The 27,074-nt window shown below is 35.8% G+C and overlaps 1 protein-coding gene across 1 annotated transcript in view; it reads right to left on the bottom strand.

The window, feature by feature from the left end:
• Positions 1-1,950: 1,950 nt before the first annotated feature.
• The window catches only part of DSG1 (desmoglein 1), a 39,462-nt gene continuing 14,338 nt past the window's right edge, over positions 1,951-27,074 (bottom strand). Inside the window, exons 6-15 of the mRNA XM_037805572.1 lie at positions 26,538-26,704; positions 23,692-23,826; positions 22,211-22,396; positions 19,749-20,008; positions 18,231-18,370; positions 13,863-14,147; positions 7,919-8,052; positions 7,435-7,507; positions 5,537-5,745; positions 1,951-3,320 (exon numbers count right to left, since the gene is read on the bottom strand). Coding sequence (XP_037661500.1) covers positions 2,250-3,320; positions 5,537-5,745; positions 7,435-7,507; positions 7,919-8,052; positions 13,863-14,147; positions 18,231-18,370; positions 19,749-20,008; positions 22,211-22,396; positions 23,692-23,826; positions 26,538-26,704 — 2,660 coding nt within the window. The 3' untranslated portion in view covers positions 1,951-2,249. The remainder of the gene's footprint in view (positions 3,321-5,536; positions 5,746-7,434; positions 7,508-7,918; positions 8,053-13,862; positions 14,148-18,230; positions 18,371-19,748; positions 20,009-22,210; positions 22,397-23,691; positions 23,827-26,537; positions 26,705-27,074) is intronic.

The following is a 27,074-nucleotide window of genomic DNA, read 5'->3' on the forward strand; positions in this document are numbered from 1 at the left end:
TGGGAAAGTATCAGATGTCTTAAGAAAAGACTTCTGATGACATGTCATATCAAAGCAACAAGTAAGCATCCTGTGGTCATATACCATTCCTTTAACTACTTAAGTATATTTGAATAAATACCTTTAAACTTTATTTCTGGAAAGATTACCTTAGTTAATATTTCCCCAAAATAGGAGAAAGATGTAAAAAAAAAAAAAAAAAAAGACTCCCTGTGAATGATTTTCTTTATACCTTTGCATTTTTGGATGCTAGAGACTATCAAAATTTTACATGTTCGACAGAGTTAAAATAGATGGATATTGTGGCTTTTAAAATATTGACCTCATCTGTTATTACTTAGAGAAAAATAGCTCTAGGTAAAATAATTCATCCCTCAGCCCCATTTGACAAGTGTTGGAAGTTAGATATGTATTCTTATATCTTACAACACCTTGGAAATTTGAGTAATTGGAGAAAAAAATCACTAAAGGTTGTATTTTATTCACCACTCAAGGGCAAAGTTTTTTTTTTTCCTAATTGTATTTTGTCATATCCAGTTTCATGTTAGTGAGAATTAAACCAGCTCATATTAACAGTAAATTTCAAAAAGAGAAAATTCCTCTACCATTCAGTAGTAAATTTATGTATCTCTAAGAATACTTTGATTCTTTTTAGAGATTTTAACCAGGTAACACTATATTACAAATATACAGAAACGATACATCATAAATAGGACATTACTGAGTTTTTGAAGCTAGAAAAATATATCAAACTACATAATTTGGAAAATATCTATAAATTGGAGCATATTTAAGTCAAGAGAATTCATTGACAAGTCAAATCAGGAATGTCAACTTTATGCTAATGAGAACCTTCAGTTACGTGCTCAAATAGACTAAGGAAGTGTAGTTGTCTAGAACTATTTCATTCTTGTCAACACAATATCAACAACTCTGTTACAAGTTCCTGGTTGATCCCTTCAAAATGGTGGCAGAGGGTTGTTAAAAAAAAGTACCAAAGCTCAATTAAAACAAAAAATTAGTAAGGTATTACTTTGCCAAACAATTCTAACTTTCCCTGTTAAACATTTTTTACATGTTCTAAAAACAGTTGTTTTTAATTCCTTTAAAAAAATTCCCCCAAAGCTTATCCATACTACAAGCTTGTTTTCACAGCTCAACTTAAGTAAATCATTTTAACTTAGAAGATGTGTAATAAAGAGCTGGACATGAATGAATAACACTTGCTAAAAACACAATCTGAAAATGGAATGTAGTTCCCACCTGCTTATTTGGAAGAAACTTAACCACTAGTGATGACAACCATGTCTGGTGTTGTTGCTTCAGTCTGAGAAGCACACTTGGTGGGTTTTCCTCTATTATGTCAGAGCTACACAGGTAAAGGATATTCTAAACCTCACCAAGTATGTGATATTCATCAGTATTACAACTGCTATAAAACTACTATACAAACTAGAATCAGAAAAGTTCTTGACATTTTTTGGGGAGACATAGCTAAATCTTAATTTGAGCTAAGATTCTTCATCTCAAGATTCAGGACATTACCAGTTTACCCAAAATGAATTTTATGGAATTTCCCTCCCAGGAAACACTTCCTATTTTGAAGTTTATTTTATTTGGTGCAATTATTAAGTTAGGAGTGTTTGGTGGATCGTGGACTTCGTTATGTAGTCGGATTTTTTTTTTTTTTTAATGGTTAACTCTGGCCTGGATTGGCAGCTGGATTTTTATTTACATTTTCTGTGAAACTGATAGGGCACTTGGCACATATTTCAAATTCATCCCACATATATAAGCACATCTTACATGTTTAGTTCTTTTTTTATATTGCTGAAGTATATGGCAAATCAATACAGAGCTGGGAGAATTATGCCAATTGCAATCTTAAGGCCAGCGTTTTTACATGACTGAGTTTTATTTATTCCATATATTGGAGATACATTACAGGTCACACAGTTGCAAAAAAGACCCTACTGGCCACACAGGCCCAAAGACGATCCTGACTCAAGGTTTGGTTCACTGTCTTCATTGCATTGGTACTAATATAGGAAAAAAAGTTTGCAAATGCCAAGGAGGGCTCTCCTCCCACGGCAGTGCTTCCATTTATTTTTCTCATTGTGGTTTCTCACCTTGTTCCACAATTATCTTAGCACCTACTTGTGTATCATAAATAACATCGTTCATTTTTTTCAGGTGGGAATTAAATCTGAATCACAACTGATTGTGAAAAGGTGTGCTTGGGACCCTGACTACTTGGTATATTGCACTGTGCTGTATTTTGTGATCCGACTTCGAGTTGTGCTAGGGGAGGCAGAACCCAGGGTCTGACTAAAGTGATGGTCAGCAGAGCTCCTCACGTGGCCGATGGTGGCTGTCCCCCCCATGCCGCCACTCAGGCTGCTCAGCCCGATGCCACCACCACTCACTCCAGCTCCACTCAGCCCCCCGCCCGCACCACTGATGCTGGTGCTAACCAGGCCACCACTGCCTATGCCACTGCCCCCGCTCATCCCAGCTGTGCCGCTAATGCCAGTTATGCCAGACCCAGAAACAACCCTCTCTGTCACAATCACATTGTGGGCACTGGATAAATCAGGGTGCATACTCAGAGTGCCCATTGTGCCAGGAGTTGGTCGGATTACTCTTTCCGTCACTACCACATTTGACTCTCTAGGATCGGGGATGGTCAAAGAGGTGGGTAGACTTGAACTTGGTGCTATGACCCGTTCTGTCACTACTACATTTGACCCTTCTCTCAAGTCAGGCATATCTAATATTCCATGCAAATCAGCGCCAGAGATGGGGCCGACCACCCTCTCTGTCACGACCACATTTGATGCATGTCGGTTATCACGAACATGGACAGCGGGCTTTAGAGTGCCAGAGGTGGTGTAAGATTCCATCACAGTGGCCTCACCATAACCCAGAGGATCAGGGATAGGCATAGGATGCTGTATGCCAGGTCCCGAGGGGTAAGTGCTCTCAGAAATTACTGTGGTAGTGCCGAAATGTGGGGAGATTGGAGGGTGTCCACTAGCAACGGGCCCTGTTCCCTGCGGAGGGCAAACGGGTTCAGTGGTCTCAGGTGGCCATGAGAGATCAAAGTCTGGGTATGGTTCCACTTCTTTTCCCAGGCTGATATCTGCCAACTTCTTAAATTTAGGCCCCAGTGAATCCAAGAAGCTGTCATCCAAGTCTTCTCCGATGAAGCTACAACAACCCACAGAGCCAGCGGGGGAACCTACACCTTCAATATCATATATGAGCAAACAGTCATTGGATGGGCGGCCTTCATCTTCATCTGCATAAGCATATGCTTTCTAAATTTGTAGAGGAAATAGAAAATGAAATTATGAATACATATTTAACTATAGTAGAACAGTCTTTACCATCATTTTTTCCCAGAGCATTACCAAAGAAGAATATTTAAAAACAAATTTGAAGATCTACTAGAGATGCTTGAAAAAAATTCATTATATAACTGCTAGAAAGAATTTTTTAGAAGTTATGTATGACTCTGATAATACATTTTGATTTTTAGAAAAATTGTTAGATAGACTTCTTCATAATGCTACACTCTGGTCACAAAGAGTACAAAGAAATCCCATGAATTGTTTTTTTGGTTCATTAGAAGGAGGAACATAAAAACTCTGAAGTCCACTGAAATTGTGTATTTTTTCTTGTCTAAGAGGTAGTTCATAACTTATTTGGGTTCATTCAGGGTTGTGTTTTCTTTCCTTCACAAGGAGTGAATTTGATAGTTCTGTGAAGATTTATTTCAATGTGGCTTTTTCAGCAACCCAATGGGAAAACTTGACTCTGGGTCTGTGTATTTAGGATTCAGAATTGACAGTGAACAAACACAATTTTAAAAAACAGAATCTCCTCCAACTCAAATTCAAAGCCCACATACATGTGCACTTATATTTTGTCTCTGCTGTTCATAATATTGTATTGCACACTTTCAGGCTAAATATCACAAATAGCTTTACCTCAAACCAAGTCATTGTGCCATTTCATTAAAAAAATTTTTGTTGGGTCCTTATTATTTGCCAGGCACTCTGTTAGACACTTGGCTATGCAATACTAAACAAAACCAGATGAAGTCCCTCTCTCATAGGGCCGACATTTTCATAGGATGAGACAGACAGTACACCAAACATATGTCAGAAGGTGATAGGTGCAGGTTAAGGGGATACAGAGTGAATGGGCTTGCTAATTTATATTGAGTGGCTGTAGTAGGCTGAATAATGTTTAACCAAAGATAATAAAGTCTAAACCCTGGAACTTGTAAATGGTACCTTATAAAGAAAAGGGGTCCCTGTGAAATTAAAGATCTTGACATGGGGAGATGATCTTGGGTTATCCAGGTGGGCCCTAAAGGCAACCACAAGTGTCCTTATAAGACAGAGGCAGAGGGAGATTTGATACAGACTGAAGAGGGGAAGACAAACACAGAAGGAGGTGATGTGAAGAAGGAGGCAGAGATTGGAGTGATGGGGCCACATGTCAAGGAGTGCTGGCAGCCATCAGAAGCTGGAAGCGGCAAGGGACAGATTCTCCTTAGAGCCTGCAGTGGGAGTGCAGTCCTACTGACACCTTGGTTTTGGCCCAGTGATAACTGACTTCAGACTTCTGGTCTCCAGAACTGTGAGAGAATAAATTTGTATTGCATTAAGCCATCCAGTTTGTGGTAATTTGTTATAGCAGGGGCTATCATGTCTCTGCTGGAGATGGCAAAGTTAAATCCTCGTTCTTCCACTTCTCCAGGCTTCACACTCCTTCCACCACCTGCAGCTGGTTCTTAGAATGTTCTTGAAGTGTATGATGGCTTTTATACTCACTCTTATTCAATGTTTACTATGTCCCTGGAATTGAGCTCTGCATGGGCAACAAAAATGTCGATAACATGTGGATGATGGTACTAAAAAGGGTGGTAGACATATAAACCAATAGATTTCAGCAAGGTGATGTGTTCTATAAAATGTTTGAACAAATTACTAGGAAAATGCAGATAAGGAAAAAGTAATCCCATTTTAGGAGACAGAGTTAATAAAATTTCAAAGAGGCAGTCATATTTGAACTAGGTCTTGAATGATAAGTAGGAGTTTGTGAGAGAGATGATAGCATAAAAACATTCCAGGAGGGGCACAGCATAACCAATGAGATGCAGTTGAATGGACGGGTGTGAACAGGTGCTTGGCAAGGGGGTTTGCTGAGAAGGAGCAATTGGAGATGTGGTAGGAAGGAGTCAATTTGTGAGCAACCTCAATTGCTATCTTTAGGAGTTTGGACTTTATGCCCTGGACAGAACAGAGCTGAGAACCACTGGCAGTTTTGAAGTGTGGGATAAAGTACTCAGGTCATAGTTTTAGAAATCTCACTCAACAGCAACATGGATGGTCAGGTATGAAGTCTAGAATCTGGACACCTAGTTAGGAGGCTTCCATCAAAGCCCTGCTGGGAAATAGTGAAAACCTAGAGTAGAGCAGTGGGCGTGGGGATGGAGAGGAAGGGACATGGCTAGAAACTTTACCTGACAGAAGTAACTTTCCATGAAATTCATATTCAGACCCCCTTCTCTGCATTCCCTCATAGAATTTCTTCTTAACGTTCCAGGATATTCTTGACATATCTCAGGTGCTCCAGACATTTTAACTCCATTGGTTAGTTCAAATCGTGATGTTCTTTCTCCTCCTCCCAAATCTTGCATTTCTCTGACACCATACTCATTTGTATAAACTCCTAAAAGTGTTGATTGAATTAAATTCATTTTTTTCTAGCATATTGTAAACTAGAAGTTAATACCTTACTATAATATATGGTTTCTTCAGTTAAGTGTACATTGTGAGCAAAGAAATAAAATGAAGACAAAGAAAGGAGATGCAAATATGATATTGAGTTCAAAATGCTATTATTAATCAACTTGTTAATTGGGTAAATATTTGAGAGACCATACAAATTCTAAAAGTTATAAAACAGTATAAGAATATCCCAGGGTTATTACTTTAAGGACTTGGCAGCCAGAAGGCATGAACACCACTGGCATTCAGAGAAGAGACCATAGCTATGATGAGGGCAAAGGTTTTCATGGAGAATCTTGGATTTGTACTTGGGTGTGAGGGGCAAGTTGAACTCTGAACAATATTCACGAGAGGTGAGATAAAATGATGGCCTGAACTGTGGAAAAGATGTGACAGGGAGAGTGTTGGCAATGGGATGGATGTCCTATGACTTCAGTATTTTAATGACCTTGAGTTTAGGGACAGAGTATTTTTCTTACTTCTATACACTGTTACCTCTCAGGGTGCTTTGTATGGTGTAGATATCCAGCAAAATTTTATGGATTTAATGAAGGAATAAATGCATAAATAAATCCTGGTGGACTGGTGGATTTAACAAGTCTTGAAAACCTGTTTGGGTTTCTGCTTTTGAGGTGTGAGAATGCCTGTGCCATTCACAAAAACGGAAACATCAGGAGGAGAAATATGTTTAAAGGCTAGCATGTCTAGTCTTCTGAATAAGAAACTTTTTACAAGTTATAAATGTTTTTATGCCTGTTACATTTTAAAGAGTTTAAAATAGAAAAGTTATGCTGACTGGTTGGAAAAAGACTAAGAGATAAATAAGAAAATCACTAACATTTATTTACTTTGGAAAACGTACGATGATAAAACTATTTTCAAATATATGAGAAATAATTTTAATTGTTCTTTTCATTAGAGTGGTGTGTGAAGTTTTAACCGTTCCCTAGTTACTGCCATGAACTGCTCTAGACTGCTGTTTTAAGGCAAGTTGTATTCACACAATCTTACCCAACTGCAAGGAGAAACTCTACCACAGGCCCACAGCCTCAACACAGAGCTTTGAAAGATCTTAATAGTGTTTCATCCACTTGCTTTCAATTTAAGAAATTGGACAAATCTTTTTTAGATCAATATTATGCTGATGCACCAAATGGATGCAGTTTTTCTTGTCATATTAGGCAGCGAAAGTCAAAGCAATTTCGAATCATTAACTGAATTGTGGAGACAGGTTCAAGCCTCAATAAATAAGCACAGGCCTTGTTTAACTGGGCTGTAGGTTCGTTCTAATTAGAATTTTTTTTGGTGGTAAATGACATTTGCTATATTAGCCAAAAATCTTTGATCAAAATTGATTCATGGCTACTTAATTCAGTACTTCTCAACTATTTATAGAGGTCCTAATCAGGTTATCTCCTGGGTACTGAGAATTTTAAATATGCAATATATGGGAATAATCCTGATAGATTTGTCCTTATCTTTTAATTTGCAAATTAGTCATTTAAAAAAGCAAAGACAGAAACTATTTTAAAGACAATAAGATCATTGAAGAACACTAAGGTATGCAAATAGAAAACAGTGTTCCCTCTTAGTCATTTGAGCAGTTAAATTTTTAAAAAAAGTCTCTTACCTGAGGTGTCAATGCATTCAATGATATTTGCATTATTGGTTGGTACTGATGGCACACAGATAGTGTTTATGTCCTGAAAGTCAGGAAACAACGTTTTCTCATTTGTATTCACTCTTTTGTTTCTACAGTCATACATTTGGTTTATTCTCAAATTAACTCAGATTTTTGAGAAGACTACTTGGAAAATTATTGAAACCTATTTAAAACCTGAACTTTGCTTAAGAAGTCTTCCCTGGTTACTTGCATCTGATTTTTATTATTATTGTTATTAGAGCAGTTTTGTGTTTACAGAGCAATCATGCATAAAATACAAGATTCCCATCTGATTTTGCTGTGTTTTTTAAATTTCTCTTCATTTTGATCATCAGCTATCGCAGAACAAAGACCAGCATAGACTGTGACTGATGGCTAACATCTTGTTTTGCATGTATAAGACTGAGTTTAGGTGACTACCAAAGGACATATTTTACAGATTAGCACTTACCCTGATTTCAGGCTGGGGTCCTTCCACTGCCCAGGATTGAATTGCTCCATCTGAACATTCTGGAACAGGCTCAAAGCCAGCTCCAACACCAGGGGCACTGCTACAGTCACAGCAGATCAACAAAAACGGGACCACTGGCAGTGAAAGGACAGGAATATTGGAGTTAGCAGTGGGCCCATGCTAAAACAAGCCAACCTGTTTTATTAGTGTTATGGTTACATTTCAATTCCTAATATAACTCCATTTGATCTTAAAATTAGGGTGCAAGTTTCAGAAAACCAACTTAAAAATAGTCAGACACCAAAATAAATATGAGCCTCAGTATACTAGACTGAGCAATCAATTTTAATCTGTTTTATAGTATTCAAATTATAAATCTTATTATACTCTTAAAACAGATGAGTCTTTTCCGTGTCATGACTCAGGAACATATTAAAGCTGGAGAGGTCAGGCGATATGTTTGGATCTTTGTATTACCACCTCTGTGTCTTTATTTATGTTCCTTCCTTCACACAAGTTTTCCCTTTTTTTTTTTAATCTCAACAGGAAGTTGTGCTGCAAGCAGTTGTGCTCTATGAGGCTATTATTTTCCCCTACACAAATACCTTTTCTTTAAGTTATTCTTCCACAAATAGCATCATATTGCTTAGCTGAAATCTCCATTGTTTTGTGGAAAATACAGTCTCTAGTCTTTCTGAGTGGCAATGAAAGTACAACTCTGTGATGATCCTGAGAGCTGGTGATTGTACATGTTGGATGGATTGTATGGTGTGAATAAAACTGCTTAAAAAAGGAATATATTTACACACACATGCACACACACACACACACACACACACACACAGGGACTAATTAAAAAGACAACAATTTTTCTACAAGACAATGGAGAACTCAGTTAAGCAAAGTGATACTCTATTTGGACAAGATTATTTAAGAAAAAATACCCATCTAAAGGAAAATAATAGCTTCACTTCACTTTTTTAGCTTAAAACTTTTAAAAATTAAATTTATAGTTTTAAAATGCTGATTGGTAATTAGTATGGAAAAAAGTGAAACTGGAAACTTCCTTCCTGTCAAATATATTTTATGTAACATTCTATAAAATTGAAAGCATTTTTTTTTTTTTTTCTTTTGTGCCCTTTTATTGTGAATTTCAGCATGTCAACTGAGGAAGATGCATTCTTCTTAGCTGCTCCGCAGACTGTCCTGGAACCACCACAACTCTTGACCAAGAGGGTGTGATTTGTAGGATTTTTAAAGTGTGTTTAAGCAGCATTTCAGAGCAGCCAGATATTGAGTAAATACCAAACCATATGTAGAGTTATTTAAATTTGTTTTTTATCAAATTAATCATTTTTTTTGGGGGGGGGGCAAAATTCGGTGTTTGGGGCCTTTGCCTAAATAAGTATAAAAATATAAACACTTGCTAAATTATACATGTGAATTACAAATACCAGAAGCAGTTTTAAAGGCAATGACAGTTTTTTTGGTAAATCTTAGGTTTGTATTTTAGAAGTCTTGACGTTGTCTGGCACTGGGGTTAACTGTGTTAGAGTTAATTATGAACACATTGGTTCTGAATAAGGAACTGCTGGCTGAGCCTCCTGGGAGTCCGGGGAGAGAGGCTCTACTTCTAGACCTCAGTTGTCTTCCTTCCTTTCCCCGTTTTTGGTTGTTTTGAAGCAGCAATGTTTTTCTCAGTGCATGTGCAATTTGGGTTTTAAAGAGAAGACAGCCACCAGCTGGCTTACTGGGTATTTTAAAGTTCTGTCCCCTTAATGTGCAGTCCATTGCTGTTGATATTCAGGAGTATGTGGGTTAAACAGCCACAAAATATTTTTTAAGAAACTGTTTCAAAAATAAATTTGCACTGTCAGTTTTTCTTGCCCTGCCCTTCTCCATAGAGCAAGCGTAAAGTCCTAAAATAGCAAAACCTGGAAAAAAATCCTGTGTTTTTTTTTTCATTATGCAGCATTTGATAGGTCCTTGATACAAGTCTTAACTCCCGTGTTATTAAAGGGAGACCTCAACTGAGATCAGTCTGCTGGATTGCAATGAAATGCTTCGTATCAGGAAAGTGTACACTATTTACCTTTTTTCCTGTTCACAAGCTGAGCCATATGTACATAATTTAGATTTTGTTTTCATAGTTTTGCACTTTTGTAGCCTATTTTTGAAGATTAACACATTTGCAAGATGATTGACTTGATCTTTGCCTAATTCAATGAGTGTTACAGAAAGCTTGCTGTGACTATAAATGTAAATCTTAAAGGGGATATGTGATAATAGAGGGCTGAGATTTAAACCTGTATTTAAAAAAAAAAAAAAAAAAAATCACCAAATCTATTTGAAAACAGCCAGTATATATTATGCTGAAATTCTGGGGGCTTTCAGATTTCTCCTTTCCAACCACATTTCTGAATGCATGAAAATGTCAAAAAAATTTTTTTTTCCACAGCCCTGTACTTCTACAAAGTATGTTTTTGCCCATCAGTATTAACAATTGGGATACTACTGGTTTTATGTTTTGTTTTTTTCTTTTGAGACAACAGTACATATAATAGAGGTACAATTCTTTGAATTTTTGTTTATGTATTTATTTCATTCCAGTTTGATTTATTATAATTGTTGATGCTTAAGTTGTCAAGCAGTAGACTTGACTTGTTTTATTTATGATATAGTTCAGCTTAAAGTTATGTTATTATATGTGGATGTAAATATAGATTTGGTGTTTTGCAGTCTTGGGTTTTGGTCATTATTGTGTTTCTGGTTTCTGATTTTGTTTTATGTAACTTTTTAGAAAATGGGCTTCACCCATACACAGAAGTAGAGAGCTGAGTGTTACGAGCCCTCTTGTGCCTGTCAGTTGGCAGTGTTTTGCCAATCTTGTCCCAACTCCCCCCACTGGAGTATTTTAGGGCAAATCTCAGACAGGATATAATTTCATCAGCAGGTATCTGTAACAGAGAAGGACTTTTAAAATAAACTGAAGCCCAAAATAGCATCATCACACCTAACAATGGGCAATGATTTCTTATAACTCAAATTCTATCCTGTCCTAGTCCGTATTTCCTGGTTGTCTCAGAAATGGCCTCTGACAGTTGGCATTCTGCAGTGAGGATCCAAAAACACACTGTGTTCGGCTGGTAGATTTCTAACATCTTTTTTAATTTAAAAAATCTGCCTCCACTTCGTGACATTTTATTTATTGAAGGAACTGGGTCATTTGTCCTGTAGAAGTCCTCTCATTCTTGCTTTCATTTATTTGCAACTTTGTGATTTCATTTAACCCATCCTCTGTCCTGTAAAGTGGTATAATACATCTTGAGGCTTAATGTACATTCAGGTGCAATTTTTTTTTTAGGGGAATTGTGACTCTGTAGATCTTATTTTGCCTCTCTGGAGACACTCAGTATCAGCTTTCCTACCTGTAGTGATTTAAGCTTGATTGGTGGGTTCAGGTGATGTCAGACCAATCCAGCCATTATAAAGTTCCCCCTCAGCTTTTCTCCCTATGATTTTAGCCTCCACTGATGATCACAAAAGGAGTGTTCGAAAATTGAAGAATTTTAATTAAATTTATCATTCCTTCTGCATTTATTAGTTGATTTATAAAAAAGACCTTTCTTGAGATTAATTGGTTTCTATGAAATACAGCTTGAATAAAAAAGGCAGTAGAGATGTTTGATTCTTCCTTTTGATTTATCAACTTTCAGAATAATGCATCGGCACCTAGACCAGTGAATTTCTTTTTAAAATGTTCAGAACTCATGGATCCACTCATTTGATGTGTGCTAAGCAACTGCAGTCAGTATCTGTTAGGCTCACATTCTTCCATCTTTGGCCAGTGGGGAGGAGGGGGTCCTTCAAATTGGCTCTTAACATTTATTGGACAGCAGTCTGGTAGCCTCGAAACCATACATTACCGGACGCTCCAGGCTCTTCTTGTGTGTTTCCTGATCCAGACTTGAAAACAGTTCCTTTCTCCAAGGATCCTGGCTTCATTTTGTGGGAAATGATCCTTGGAAATGATGACGCGGGGATAAGGGTGCTGGTTGCTACTGCATTGCTTGAGCTTCTGGCCCTTTTTGATGGAAATATACCTTTTTTAAAACTCAATTTTATTGAGATATATTCACATATCATACAATCATCCAAAGTGTATAATCAGTTCACAGTGTCATTCTGTAATTGTGCGTTCATCACCACAATTAATTTTTGAACATTTTCATTGCTAATAAATATCTCTTCCTTTGGTCTCATACTGAAGTTGAAGTTTTGAAACACCATTCCTGGTATAATCACATAGCTATGCCTTCACCGCCACAGTCTATAAGAGGACAGTTCCATTTCTTCTTCACTGGAGGATGGCCAATGGCGTCCGGAAAACCTCTGTTAGCTGGGAAGGCACGTGGCTGGCGTCTGCTCCAAAGTTCTGGTTTCAAAATGGCTTTCTCCCAGGACGTTCCTCTCTAGCAAGCTTGCTCCTCTTCAAAACATCACTCACAGCTGCACTTGAAAGCATTTTTGTATTTTTCTTGCCTTGGTTCATTTTACTGAGAATGTTTTTTTTTTTTAACCTTGTTCCTCCTTTCATAGAACTTTTCATGATCATTATTTCGATTTATTATCAGCCAATAAGAATGAATTTCTATTACTTGGTATAAAAATTTCATGTTTTTTAAAAGATATTTTAAATATGGAATAATTCAAAATATAGAAAAGTTTCTCAACTTTAAGCTTTGCTGTCAGTATGTGCAAATGTTTGTGGTTTCGATGAATTCAATTTTGATCAAAAAGATCAAAAGGGTGAAAAATTATTTAAAGTCAGAGAAAAACCATTTTGTCAATTAATTCAGTGAAAAATACTATTTCAAGGCTGTTCATGTATTAAAATAAATGAAGATAGGAAAAAATGTTCATATGCAAGTGCTCTGGCTTCACATTTTTGCATGTGTTTTAATTAATTAAATTAAAGATTGTATGATTCTAGCCTAGAAAATGGCAGTGTTTATGTTGATTCAATTACAATGTGAAGACTGCAGAGCTCCCTTTCTCATTCCTCAGGGACTTGGCTCACAGTCTCCATATCGCCACAATTTCTATCGTCATCCAAGGCAACGCTAAAGACCGCCTGAGAATCCACTGGAGATTATACCTCACAGTTAGACCCTTGACTAGGTCTACTCTAGCAAGTTTAAAATGTACTAAATGTTTCTTTTTCATCATCAAAGCAATGTTGTGAGGTAAGTATTAATATTTCACAGATGACAAAAGTGAGGCTCAGAAAGGTCAAGTAACCTTTTGAAAAACTTAGACTTAAGTTTAGAAGGTGGAATTTAAGCCCAGGTTATTCTGAATTTCTCCTCTCATTAAGCTATGTAGCTTTACCATAGCTTAAAATCCCCTTAAGACTAGCTCACTCCAAGTTTTTAGTTTCTTCTCTCACCACACTGCCATGCATATCCTTTATTCCTCCTACACAGAAGTCTTTTATTTCAGTACCTTATTCTCTGCTTTCTCCTGTACTGTGTTCCTCTTCTCTCATTCCTCGGGCTGACTCCTATTCACCTCTTAAAACCCAACTCAGAATTTACTTTCTCTCTATAGTTTTTTGTGATTGTTTCAACCAATTGTTTTTGATTGTCCTTTTTCTCAAATATCAGGTTGAGCTTGCCTCTGTTACAGCAATTTCCCATTTCATTGAGATTGACTGCAAACAGGTTTTATCATCTACTGGACTATAAGGGGTCATGAAGTTTGACTTTTTCACCTTCTTAAATCCAGTGCCAAACACAGAAATTTTTGGTAATTGCATGAAAGAAGCATTTGTAAAATGCATTTTATCAGAGGCTCAGAAAATTGATCTCTTTCCCCTCCATATTTTTTTGGGGGGCGGGGGGGAGGGGCAGTTACACAGAAACAGGATTGTTACAGTACTTACAGCCCAAGACCAAGAATCCCATGATGAGAAGTCCAATGCCAGCAGGACCAAAATGTACATTATCAGAGGGAATCCGGCCATCATAAGGCCCAACCACAGGATGTCTTGTAGTCACAACAGATTCATCGAAACTAGTGGCAGTATCCCCTCGATGTTCTCCAGAAGTGGTACCACTTACACCTTCTCTATCTGTACCAGTCACACCACCAGTGCTTGTAACAACCTCTACTTCCCAGCCATCAAGATCGATAATAATTGTACCAGTGCAAGTTTTTTGAAGAGCATCTGTAACAAGGTTCAAAATGGAAGAAATATTTTACAATTTAGTGTAAATACTATTGGACAATACAAAAATATTTTCCTTTTGTATCAATACTTTTTTCAATATCATTATTCCTATAGATTCAGTAACTTCCCAAATCACCCCGTCTGTGATTCAGCTTTTTTTTTTTTTTAAATAGAGAAGTCGTGGGTTTACAGAACAATCAAGCACGAGATACAGGATTTCCATATACCCACCACCACCACCTTGCATTGGTGTGGTACATTTGTTACAATTAATGAGAGCACATTTTTATAATTGTACTATTAATTAACACCCATGGTTTAACTTAGGGTTCACTGTGTAGAGTAGTTCCATGGATTGAGAAAAATGTTTTTTCCTGTGATTCAGTTTTAAACTCAAACCATATGAATATTGGTCTCCCGAAAAACTGTCTCATGTGTTGAAAAGGATAACCAGTAAACAAACACCACACTGTGTATTGACCAGCAGTGTGTTATGAGCTCCAGAGGAGGCATTTCTGTCCACTTTTCTGTATATTAGAGGTGGATTTTTATCTTTCCTCTTTAGTTCTTTTTATTCCTTTCCTTATATGGACTGACGAAACCAACAGATTTTGAGAAGGTTGGCAAGTCATTTATACAAAAATCTCCTAGTGATAATGCAGTATATTCTCTAACTCAGAACAAACAGTTTGAATAACTCGTAGAAGAAGGAATTGGCTTTATTGAGGGGAAAATCCTTATAATAATAAGAAAGTGAACCACTTTTGTTTCACAAGTAGATATTCCAAATTCGCTTTCTCCCTTGTCCTTCAAAGTTCCAATAAGTTAATGTGTTTGTTGGCTAAATACAGGGAGAAGGACATTTGTTATTTGTTTCAACTTAATTGCCCCCCACTTTTGTTTGTTTATCTAACCAACCAAACAAACAACCAGTTTTTCAAGCGTAGACTGATTTTGAGTGATACAAAAGGTGGCACATAAAAATTCATCCAAATTTAGATCAGGGAGGGTCTGGGCCTAGGGTGGAGCTGTGTTACTGACAGCAGGAGGGCACAAGGGAAGTCTTTGGAGGTGATGAAAATGTTCTGTATCTTATGGTCGGTATATGGATGTATGCATCTGTCAAAATTCACCAAGCTGGGCACTTAAAATGGGTGTATTTTTGATATGTAAATTATACCTCAGTAAAATTGAATAAGAAATGAATCTAAATCTATATATGGGTCCTTATCATCTTACAACAAAACAGGCCTCATTAAAATCTATCTGCAATTTAAATGAATTTAGCAAAATTAGTATATGTGAAGAGGTGATAATATGTCTTTAAATGAGCTAAAGTTCTCAGACTAATATTAAAAACACATTATTGCAGTCATTCACCTTAGATAAATCAGATGTCACATTTTACATGTTATTTAAATGAATGTTATGCTGCTTGTATTTATATTTTTTATGCAGTTACTCTAACTGTTCTCTCCTCCATTGCCTTGACAGACATTCACTCATTACGTGCACACTGCCTCCTTTCAACAGGATTTGAACATATGATGATCCGTGATTAGGAGGTGTTCTGTGGAAGAACCATAATTCTAAAAGTTCAAGTTGTGATTTTGTTTTTCTCCTTCAGAGTTTAGTGTCCACTCTATAGGAAAGTTTGTTCACCAATATGTACTGTTGGGCTAGACATTTTCCATAACTTTGAGGCCCTGGCTCAAAGTCATAATAATCTTTCTTTAGTATAGGAATGACATTGATAGGAACATAAACTTATTAATATCTACTTGCAATTATTCATATGTGGTTGTATTTGAAGCAATTAAAAAACATCCTATGACAACTTTTTCTACTATCTTCAATGCTTTTGAGCCATATAGATTGTTTTCAATCTTTTAAATACTTAAAATTTTAAAATATTATGCAACCCATATCAACAAAGATTAGAGCAAAAATCATTATATCATGTCTCTTTAAAAAGAAAATATGTGATGATTTTTAAAAATTATTCACATACTCTACTACTGCTATCTACAAACCCAGGTTATCTAGAACTAAGTATATTTTGCCCAATTAAAAGGGAAGAGAAGTAACAATATTTATGTGCCTAATACGGCACTTCACATGTATTCATAGCATATGTTAGAACTCCCTGAACTATTATTGTAATCAACCCTATTATTATTACTAGTAATTCCATTTGTTGGATGATTTCTTTACATCATAAGCATATTGGTATTATATTTGAAAAGTAAAGAACTGTAGAAAGATGCAATAAATCAAAACCAAAAGCAAAAAACAAACCCATATAGCACTGCCTAAGGACAACTTCTGTTGATATTTTGATGTATTATCTTTTGAACTTATTTATAATGCCCAGAGTTTGCTTATTTATTGATGTTACATTGATGTAATCATATACTTTATTCCATTTTTACATATTTTTAACTTCACATTGTAAGCATTCTTCCATGTTTAAATAAACTTTTCATTAACATTTCTGACAGTTACATAGTTTTATATTAAGTAGACCATGGTTTACTTTCCCAGTTATCTATTATTGATGTTGCTTTTAATATTTGGTTGTTAAAGATAATGTTGTAATGAACATCTCTGTGCATGCAGCTTTTCGTATTTAGTACTTTTACCTCAAAGATAGAAGTGGGATTATTGAGTAAAAATACAGGAATAACTTTGTTTGAGGTCCTGTTTTTATCTCTATTTTATAAATGTGAACTCAGTTACCTGACTTTGTCTGTAGATATAACCCTAGAACCTAGCACAAGAGCTAATATTTGGTTAGGACTCAATATTTGGTTTCTGAATAAATGAGTAAAAACAGCCCTAGGAGTGTGTGAACAGAGACAGGCTTTAAATCCAGTCTCTCTGATAGCAAAGCTCATGACTTTTAGCTCAATTTTATTCAATTTTCATTTTTGTTATTTTTATCATCATCATATCTAATATCTGTCATCAGAAGTTTGCATTTCTTGATGACAAAAGGAATGCTCTCCATTTGCCATAAGCTTAACAATTGTGTAAACAGAAATTCCAACTCTCCCTTTATATATCCTCTTAAGTTTGATGTTGAATGTAAGAAAAGGAGATATGGGTTGCATAATGCCTAAGAACATTTCAGTGCTGAATCAAAAGAAGCTTTGTCTATGGACAGAGTCAGCATGTCTATTTGTAACATATATTTTTAAAACGACACTAATTTTTACTGATTGTGGAAAAGAACAATACAATGTGGCAAAAATCTGAATTTTTGAATGACTTTAAAGAAATGCTATTTTATTTCTTTTTAATCTGCAAAGCAAATGGAAACTGTCAGACCCTTTTTAGGACAAGGCAACACAGAAAGAGAAAAAAGAGGGGAAAAAAAGGGAGGGTGCAAGGGGAACTGAGGTAGTAAATATTGCATGGTACAATATTTACTTATTTACTTATTTTTATTAATTTTAGTTACACACACATCCATCTCTACCACAGCAGAATTTGCCTGGGGGAAATTTTCTGGTTTAGTGAATAGATAAGCATAATTTAATTTTGTCGGTTTTGAAAAATACTTTAAATGTGCTAGTTCCAAAGTGTTGTTGTTCAGCAACTTTTCAGAGATTATGTAAAGTTAACTTAGCTTCTGACCCAATTATTACAAAATGTATACTAATTGCATATAATTTTATAATGTAATTTAAAAAGTTCCCTTACTGACAATAAGGGCTAACATTTATTGAATGCCAGCACTTTTCTAAATGCTTTTCGTGTGATACCTCCTTTAATCCTTCTAAATAGATATTATTTTCCCATTTTACAGAAAAGAAGACTGAGGCATAGATGTTTAAATAACTTCACTTAAGCTAGGAAGTGATGGCACAAGATACCAACCCAGTCTCACTCCAAAGTTTATGACCTTAGCCATTAAATTATACTGCCTCTCATATTATTAAAGACTTGATTCCGTCATGCCCAATATGGTAATTTTTGTTGGAAGGACTTCTTAAAGTACTCATGATAATTAAAATCTTAATATTTAATGTACATGTAGCTTAATCTAGAGGGAAAAATGTTAAGGTGATTTCTTACCATCTATAGATAGAATTGTTCCTCTGTATTGTCCATTAAGCATGTCATATCGTTCCTTGGTAACTGTATTTCTCAAAGTAATTACACCTGTTCTTGAGTCAATAGCTAGCAGATCAGTTGGATTAGTTCCCATTACATATCTGTATTTTAAAGAAAACAATGCAAATTAATGTCGGATGTCTAATAAAAGAGACATTCTAATTACAAAATGTATTTTCCCAATTAGTATTTAAACTCCTGGACATAGCTTGCAATTATTAGAGATGTTTTTCCCCCAGGTTAGTCCCTGCTGTTTGGGGCCATTAGAAGTAGGCAAAGATTTAAATTTAAGAATAAAGAAAAAAATTACTAAGTAGTCACTTCTGCTGGGATATCTTTTTATACTATACCACTTGGATGTCAGAATAATCTTTTCATGCATTCAGTCTCATTTTCATTTGGTTTTGGTAGCATCAGTAAAGATCCAAATCCTGCTATGTCTTGGGCTGCTCCTAATTCTAAACTATTCTCTTTATAAACAACTTCTTCATCAGCTTGGCCTGCACCCCTTCCCTACTTCTGCCGCTGCTCCCTGCAAACACACTGACTTTCAGGACTGCTTTTGAATTCCAAACTGTGTCCTTGCTTTGTGCCTCTATTCCTTTAGTCTCCTGCTCTATTGTCTTTCTCCCCTCATCTTTGACTTCAACCTTTTCTTTGTCATTCACACATCTGTTAAACACTTGCCAGACAATTCTTCTGTCTCAGGAATTAGAATAAGCTCAGGAAGAGAACTTAGGAAAGGAGACCTGACCCTTTCCTCGGTGAACTCACCCCTGTGTTACCAACAAGGGTGGTATAGCGTGTTCAGAGATAACCGAAGAACTCGCACGGGGCGAGTAGAACCCAAAGACCTTTTAAAACATGTTTGTGCATTTTACCCTCTCTCTTATTCTTGATGACGAGCACAAACACGTGCACACATACACACATTGTATATGATCAATAGAAATATTTGGGTTACAGTTTTTAAACTGCACAACATAAATTTTCCTTAATAGAACCAATTTTTCATTCCAAAGCTACTGACAAATATTAGGTGCCAATTAAAGTGAAGACAGTAATTGAAATGATCTAACTAAATCTAACTGATTCCAAGCTGGGCAAATTTGCAAGGGGAAAAATCAGTACCATAAATTATTCTGGGGGAATAAGCAAAGTAAGTGGTGATCAGCTAATTGATCAATAAAATATATAAAACACAGGAGTGTCAACTTTTGAGATATACTGTTTTCATGTTTTATTTCTTTACATTTTTTTAACGTCATATAAATTTTTATATTTCCTCAATTTAAACACTCTAAAGTAACAATTCAGTAATTAGGGCTTTTTTTTCCCTTTCTTTTTTTTACAATAGATCTATAGTTCAAAAAATAATGAAAAATTTTGTCAGATATTTAGCATTTCTAAAAAAGAGAGAAAGAATAAGTATTTAAGTTCAATATGTAATTAAAATTAGTTTGAAAATGTGAGCCTTACCTGGCAGTTGTTGAAGTTAGACCTGTGTCCAGGTCAGTAGCTACAAATTCTCCCACTTTAGAATTTTGTCCCATATTACCATTTACAACATATGTCTTTGAACCTGGACGGAACACTGGGCCTTCAACTACATTTAACACTGTCACTGTGAGTGCAGTTGCTGTGGCTTTATATTGAGACCTAATTGAAGAATGAAATTCAGCTTTGTTTCTAACACCAAGACCAAGCTGCATAGTCTTCATAGCTTCAAAATCTAGGGGCTAGAAAGTACAGAGTGAAATAGTTTTACTGTAAGAAGAGATAACATTCCAGATGTGTCCTTTGAGAATAGTAAAAAAAATTCTTACTTTCTCTTTCTTTAATTAAATATATACAAATGTCCATTCTACTCTTACTTTATCCTTATTTCAATAAAAATATTTGCAAATATGGTAAGAAAAAAATCCAATTGTCTTAGATTCATTGTTGAAAAAGCTGAAAATTCATAACATGAGCTCCAGTTGTCCACCAAACAAACTTAAAACTTAATATAGAGGGTCAAATTCATGCACGTTATTGTGCAATCAAAGAAAGTTCATGTATGCAGCATCATTTCATGCTTCTCAGAAAGTAGCTCTATTTATTACAAAGTATGCGTCAAATACATTGGAAGTTCAACCATTTGACTGGTTTTGTCCATAAAGAACTATTTAGAAGAAATTTCACTTCTGCAAATGTGACTCCTTCAATAAGTCAGGTAAAAGAATATAATATATATGTAATATAAAGACATGAGGATTTTCTTCAACATATTTTCAAAAAAATTCATTTCTTACTTGAAAATAATCAAGTAGTCATCTTCATTATGTAAGAGGGTGTTAATATCTACAAACCCATAATTCAAATCCACAAACACCTAGGTGATAATGCCCATTTAGTATCAAACATATTTTTCTAAATTTTCACAAGAATAATTCAAATGAACATAGATTCATACATTGAGCTCTCCTATTTAGCTAAAATTTTCAATCTTTGCTCTAATGTTGGCCTTATTTACATTGTAAAAATGCCTATGAAATCATACATATACATATATGTGTATTGAGAATCATAACAAAAGAATTAATATATGATGTCATGTCTGGGAGACAATGAACATCATTTCCTTTTTATAGATAGAGGAAATTATTGAATAATTTCCTAAAGTACAGAGCAGTTTGGGTGAAACAGGTTAGGACCCTGTTTTTCCAGTATGGAATCTAGATTGTATCATGGAAAAAATGTGAGCTTCATAGCTAGAGAAACCTAGGTTTGAATGTCATCCATACCACTGACAGATCTACTCTGAGACCTTGGGCAGATTCTATTCTCTCTGAGCCCCAGACACTTTATCTACAATATGGGCATGATATGACCTAGTGCTCAGGGATGCTGGGAGCGATACGTTGAAGCATCTACACCCTGCCTCAGCAGATGGAAGCTACAGGCATGGTGACACTTTAGGAAGACAGATGAGGCAAATGACCTCACATTCCTATGGGACAGAAGTCCTTAGGAGTCTGTTTCTTAGGGCTGTTCTGAAGGAAGAAAAGAGTTCAATAGGGATTCCATTTTACCATGAAGAATATATATTGTACGGATCAGATACAATCCATGCACAGCTATTGCATGTTTTAAAAATGAACGCCATAAGTCTTGTACCGCAGGGTGAAAATTTTACTGTCAGCTCCCTTGGAGTCAGGCATTTTTTCTCATACCTCAAAGGAGTAGAATCTCCTACAGTTAGTAAATGTGTTAGATCATTAATAGAGGGGGGGATAGGAGGACTTTGTTGACTTGGACCAAATCTCTAGAATATTTATGTTCCTCATAGGCTTTGGTCAGTAGCCACAGTGAGGTGGGACTGAGATACTCCTGTAATTTAATTTTAATTTTATAAAAACACACTGGAGGAATAAGCAATTTATAATTTGCATAATAATTGATTTACATTGCTAACAGTTCATGTTAAATCTGCTTTTAAAAAATTCTCATAAAACACATAAAACAAAACCTTAAGAATTAATCATAATTACATTGCTGTAAGCATAAAGTCATATTCTTGTTTTAAAATGCTTACAATATATATGATCTGTGAGGAAGTACTGTATTGATAGAAAAGGGTGTCACAGTAAAGTTCAATGCCTGTTTTCCTGAAAGGAAATAACATGAATATTCTATATCAAAAAGCTCAATATTATCTATCATTTTAAATACAGTAATGTTTATTCTTTCCTTGACTCAAGTTTGTGAAATGAAAACAATAAATAGTTATATTTAATTATTATAGCTATTATAAAATTAAAATCTCCCTAATATTGACTCCTTGGTTTAGGATAAATGACATTTGGATCACTAAAAATAATAAAATAGCATTTTATTTTACCTTAACATTTTGAAAAAAGACCAAGAAAACAAAAATATTTGGGATAATTATGCCATACCTTAACAACCTTTAAAATTCCCACATTTGTTCTTTCATCCATTTCTATCTCAAACCATCCTCCTTCATTTCCAGACATAAAGAAAATTTCTGCTATCCAGTTATCTGAGAATTCCTCATCCAAGTCAATTACTCTAATTTGGAGTAATTCTGAATATAGAGCATTTTCTTCGATATTTACGTTATTCTGAAATGAGAAGTGAAAAAATCTTAACGCAAGTCTGTGAGTGAGAAAAGAACTAAACTCGACTCATTAAAATGTTCATAATTATTTATTATTTAGAAAAGGGATTTGTTTTTATAGTCTCATTCTTTTTTCCTATTTTTTTATTTTAAATTAAGTTTTATTGAGATATATTCACATACCATACAATCATCCATGGTGTACAATCAACTGTTCACAGTACCATCATATAGTTGTACATTCATCACCCCAATCTATTTTTGAACTTTTTCCTTATTCCAGAAAGAATCAGGATAAGAATAAAAAATAAAAAGAAAAAAGAAAAACCAAACCATCCCCCCCCCATCCCACCCTATTTTTCATTAGGTTTTGTCCCCATTTGTCTACTCATCCATCCATACACTGGATAAAGGGAGTGCGATCCACAAGGTTTTCACAATCACACTGTCACCCCTTGTAATCTACATTGTTATACAGTCGTCTTCAAGAGTCAAGGCTACTGGGTTGGAGTTTAGTAGTTTCAGGTATTTACTTCTAGCTATTCCAATATAATAAAACCTAAAAAGTGTTATCTATACAGTGCGTAAGAATGTCCACCAGAGTGACCTCTTGACTCCATTTGAAATCTCTCAGCCACTGAAGCTTTATTTCGTTTCATTTCGCATCCCCCTTGATCCCTTTTGGTCAAGAAGATGTTCTCAATCTCATGATGCTGGGTCCAGATTCATCCCCAGGAGTCATATCCTGCGTTGCCAGGGAGGTTTACAACCCTGGGAGTCAGGTCCCACGTCAGGGGAGGGCAGTGAGATCATCTGCCAAGGTGACTTAGTTAGAGAGAGAGGGCCACATCTGAGCAACAAAAAGGCACTCAGGTGGAGACTCTTAGGCACAATTATAAGCAGGTTTAGCCTCTCCTTTGCAGTAACAAGGTTCACAGAGGCACGCCCCAAGACAGAGGGCTCAGCATGTCAAGCCATCAGTCCCATGTTTGTGAGAACATCAGCAACAATCCAGATGAGGAAGTCCAACACCTCCACATCCTCCCCCAGCTCCTCAGGGGGGCCCTGAATATATTTTATTCTCCACCCAAATTACTTTGGGATGTGTTGTATTAGTCTCATTCTTGATTGCCCAAATCTGTTTTTTTTTCTTATCCATCATATAAACTACACATTAAAAAAATATGTGTACATGTGGGTTGTACTAAAGAGGGCATGTACATCTGTAAGCATAATTGTCTGTACAGTTTTTAGAATGTAATGGATTTAAAGTTATTAATTTCAAGAACAAATACTTACTGAAGGAAGTTCCATGTAGGGGATGTTATCGTTGACATCGAGTATTTTAATGCTGCATTCGCACTCCGCTGACAATCCATCTGCCCCGCCATCTCTGTCTGATCCTCGCACAGCAAGTCCATACTGGGCGTATGCCTAAAAATGCACAGCAAAAGCAGTATCACAGTTGATGCAGACCTTCCTTCCTCTGTCTCATGCAAAAGTTCTTTTAAAATGTTGGCTCAACATTTACATAAATCTATGATGGAGATAGGAGTAACACAGAATATTGAAAATCCACAAATCAATAAATATTGAAGTTTCTTTTCCATTCTCAGCAGTGCTTACCCGGCATCATTTAAAAGCAGCAACACTTTAAAGGCCTCATCCCTCTGTTAATCGTAATATTTCCAATGATTGAAGAAGCTTATAAAGGGTGAAATAGACTAGAATGATCAGGAGGAGAGATATTCATGTTTACCAAGAATATATGGCATGAAAACTCCACGCCCTAAATAATCAGCCCCCTGAATGTGCAAGAAGAATAAAGAGATAACATATGGTTTGTATTTTGGGGGGTCTGGAGGGGTTTTAGCAGTGGAGTTAGTACTGATGGATCTGTTCTTGATTCTCCTCAATTGTGTTTAAATTTTTAGAAGCTGGTAAAAGCCATGGAATCTTTACCAGTCATTTGCATATATATGCACACCTGTACAAAATTATGGATATAATTTTATGGGATTCATAGTTAGAGATATCTTGATGCCTATTAATGGATGCCAGGCTAAGAATATCCGCTCCGTGGCTTCTCAGTGGCTTCTGGATTCCTTTACTTCTCACATCCCTTTTTCCTAGCTCTTTACCCTGAAGCTCTTTTGAGATTAAAAGAATCCCATTGGGCTCTTTAAGAAAGTTTGAGAAAGAAAATAGGTAAATGATCACTTTGTTTCTGATGGTAAATTTTCAAAAGGTAAAAAGGTAATTTAGGTAAACTAGATACTGATGGCATTTGGATCACTGGAGTGTAAAAATAATCATTAATCCTAAACCAAGGAGTCAATAGTGGGGAGATTTTAATTTTAAAATAGTTATAATAATTAAATATAATTTAACTGAGTATCAATTAGTCTGTAGAACTTCCTCATGTATATGCCTCAGGTGCATACAGGACAGCTACATTGTATTAAAAGACAGTATTCTTTAAAAAATGAAAAAGCATATACTTTTTTTTTTTTTTTTTTCTTTTTTTTTTTTTTTAATCATCATTTTATTGAGATATATTCACATACCACGCAGTCATACAAAACAAATTGTACTTTCGATTGTTTACAGTACCATTACATAGTTGTACATTCATCACCTAAATCAATCCCTGACACCTTCATTAGCACACACACAAAAATAAGAAGAATAATAATTAGAGTGAAAAAGAGCAATTGAAGTAAAAAAGAACACTGGGTACCTCTGTCTGTTTGTTTGCTTCCCCTACTTTTCTACACATCCATCCATAAACTAGACAAAGTGGAGTTTGGTCCTTATGGCATTCCCAATCCCACTGTCACCCCTCATAAGCTACATTTTTATACAACTGTCTTCGAGATTCATGGGTTCTGGGTTGTAGTTTAATAGTTTCAGGTATCCACCACCAGCTACCCCAATTCTTTAGAACCTAAAAAAGGTTGTCTAAAGTGTGCGTAAGAGTGCCCACCAGAGTGATCTCTCGGCTCGTTTTGGAATCTCTCTGCCACTGAAGCTTATTTCATTTCCTTTCATATCCCCCTTTTGGTCAAGAAGATGTTCTCCGTCCCACGATGCCGGGTCTACATTCCTCCCCGGGAGTCATATTCCACGTTGCCAGGGAGATTCACTTCCCTGGGTGTCTGATCCCACGTAGGGGGGAGGGCAGTGATTTCACCTTTCAAGTTGGCTTAGCCAGAGAGAGAGGGCCACATCTGAGCAACAAAGAGGCATTCAGGAGGAGACTCTTAGGCACAAATACAGGGAGGCCTAGCCTCTCCTTTGCAGCAACCGTCTTCCCAAGGGTAAAACTTATGGTAGAGGGCTCAACCCATCAAACCACCAGTCCCCTATGTCTGTGGTCATGTTAGCAACCATGGAGGTGGGGTAGAAAGCATATACTTTTAAATTAAATCTGCAATCACATGGCATGATAGAAACCACATAATGCTAATTCTAATTTGGTAACAATCACTAGTTATTTCCTTATTTGTAAATGAAAAGATGAGACCGGATGCTATTTAATTCCTATGCATCATTCTGTTCTGGTCCTGATTCATTTCAAAGTAATTGGTGGGCAGTTAATATTTGTTAAATAGAGAGGAAATAAAAAAAGTTCTGTTGTCAAAGGAGCTTAGTATATTCTGGGTTAAACAAAAATATGCCTGTTTCTTGCCTCTAAAGATTCTTGTACCTTCTATCATGTTTACGTGCATTGTGACTCATCGAAATAGGGGGCATAATATTAAGTGTTTCTTACATTTATTTCATTATAGAACTTTGTTTTTTTTTTAAAAAAAGAGCCTCTTGAGGTTTGTACTGAATTATTATTCAATTCTAATGATATATGAAATTGCCTCTACCTTATGCTAATTTATGTATTCCCAGAATAATTTTCTTATTTTGAGGCAAATCCTAAGTAAAATCAAATGAAAAATTACTATAAAATTCACTTGAGGAGTCTCTATTTTTTTCGTTTTAAAATTATTTCTTAATGTCATTATCATTATGTGAAAATATTAAATAATTAAACTTTTAAAATCTTATTTTCTTTCTCTCTTTCATAGGTGCCCTTGCTTTTGGAATCAGTTCCAGTGAGACTAAATACCCATTCAAAGAAAAAAATTTACCTCTCTGTCAAGAAAATTATTCATTGTTCGAACTTCTCCAGTATATCTGTTGATAATAAACATTGGTGTATCAGAAGGTTCCTGTCTCATGATCTTGAAGGCTATTTTTGAGTTCAAATTATTTGGTTCATCTGCATCAGTAGCATTGAGTTTCATCACCAGTGTATCTAGAAATTAAGGAAAATTGGTTGCAAATGGACAATTTACACTTTTTTTTACAATATAGTATGTCACTTTTCTAACATTGTTTTGGGGTTAGTTGGTCCACATATATGCCCGTTACCATCCTTCCTTTCTGCTCCCTTAACATATCAGTATCTTAGCTCCTGTCCATACCTTTGCTTGGATAAAAAGATCGCATTTTACTAGGAACCTAGACGTTACTGAGAGTTGGGAAACAAACGTAAAGTGTTAGTCTGGCTTTCCATTTGTTATTCTAGTTTGGCTCCTTTTTTTTTTTTTTTTTTTCCAAGGCTGCTGTGGTGAAACAAAATGATTTTAAGACAGGGCCAACTCTTTACCAGTTTTAGCACTTTC

The sequence above is a fragment of the Choloepus didactylus genome, chromosome 16, assembly GCF_015220235.1.
Source record: "Choloepus didactylus isolate mChoDid1 chromosome 16, mChoDid1.pri, whole genome shotgun sequence".
NCBI lineage: Eukaryota > Metazoa > Chordata > Mammalia > Pilosa > Megalonychidae > Choloepus > Choloepus didactylus.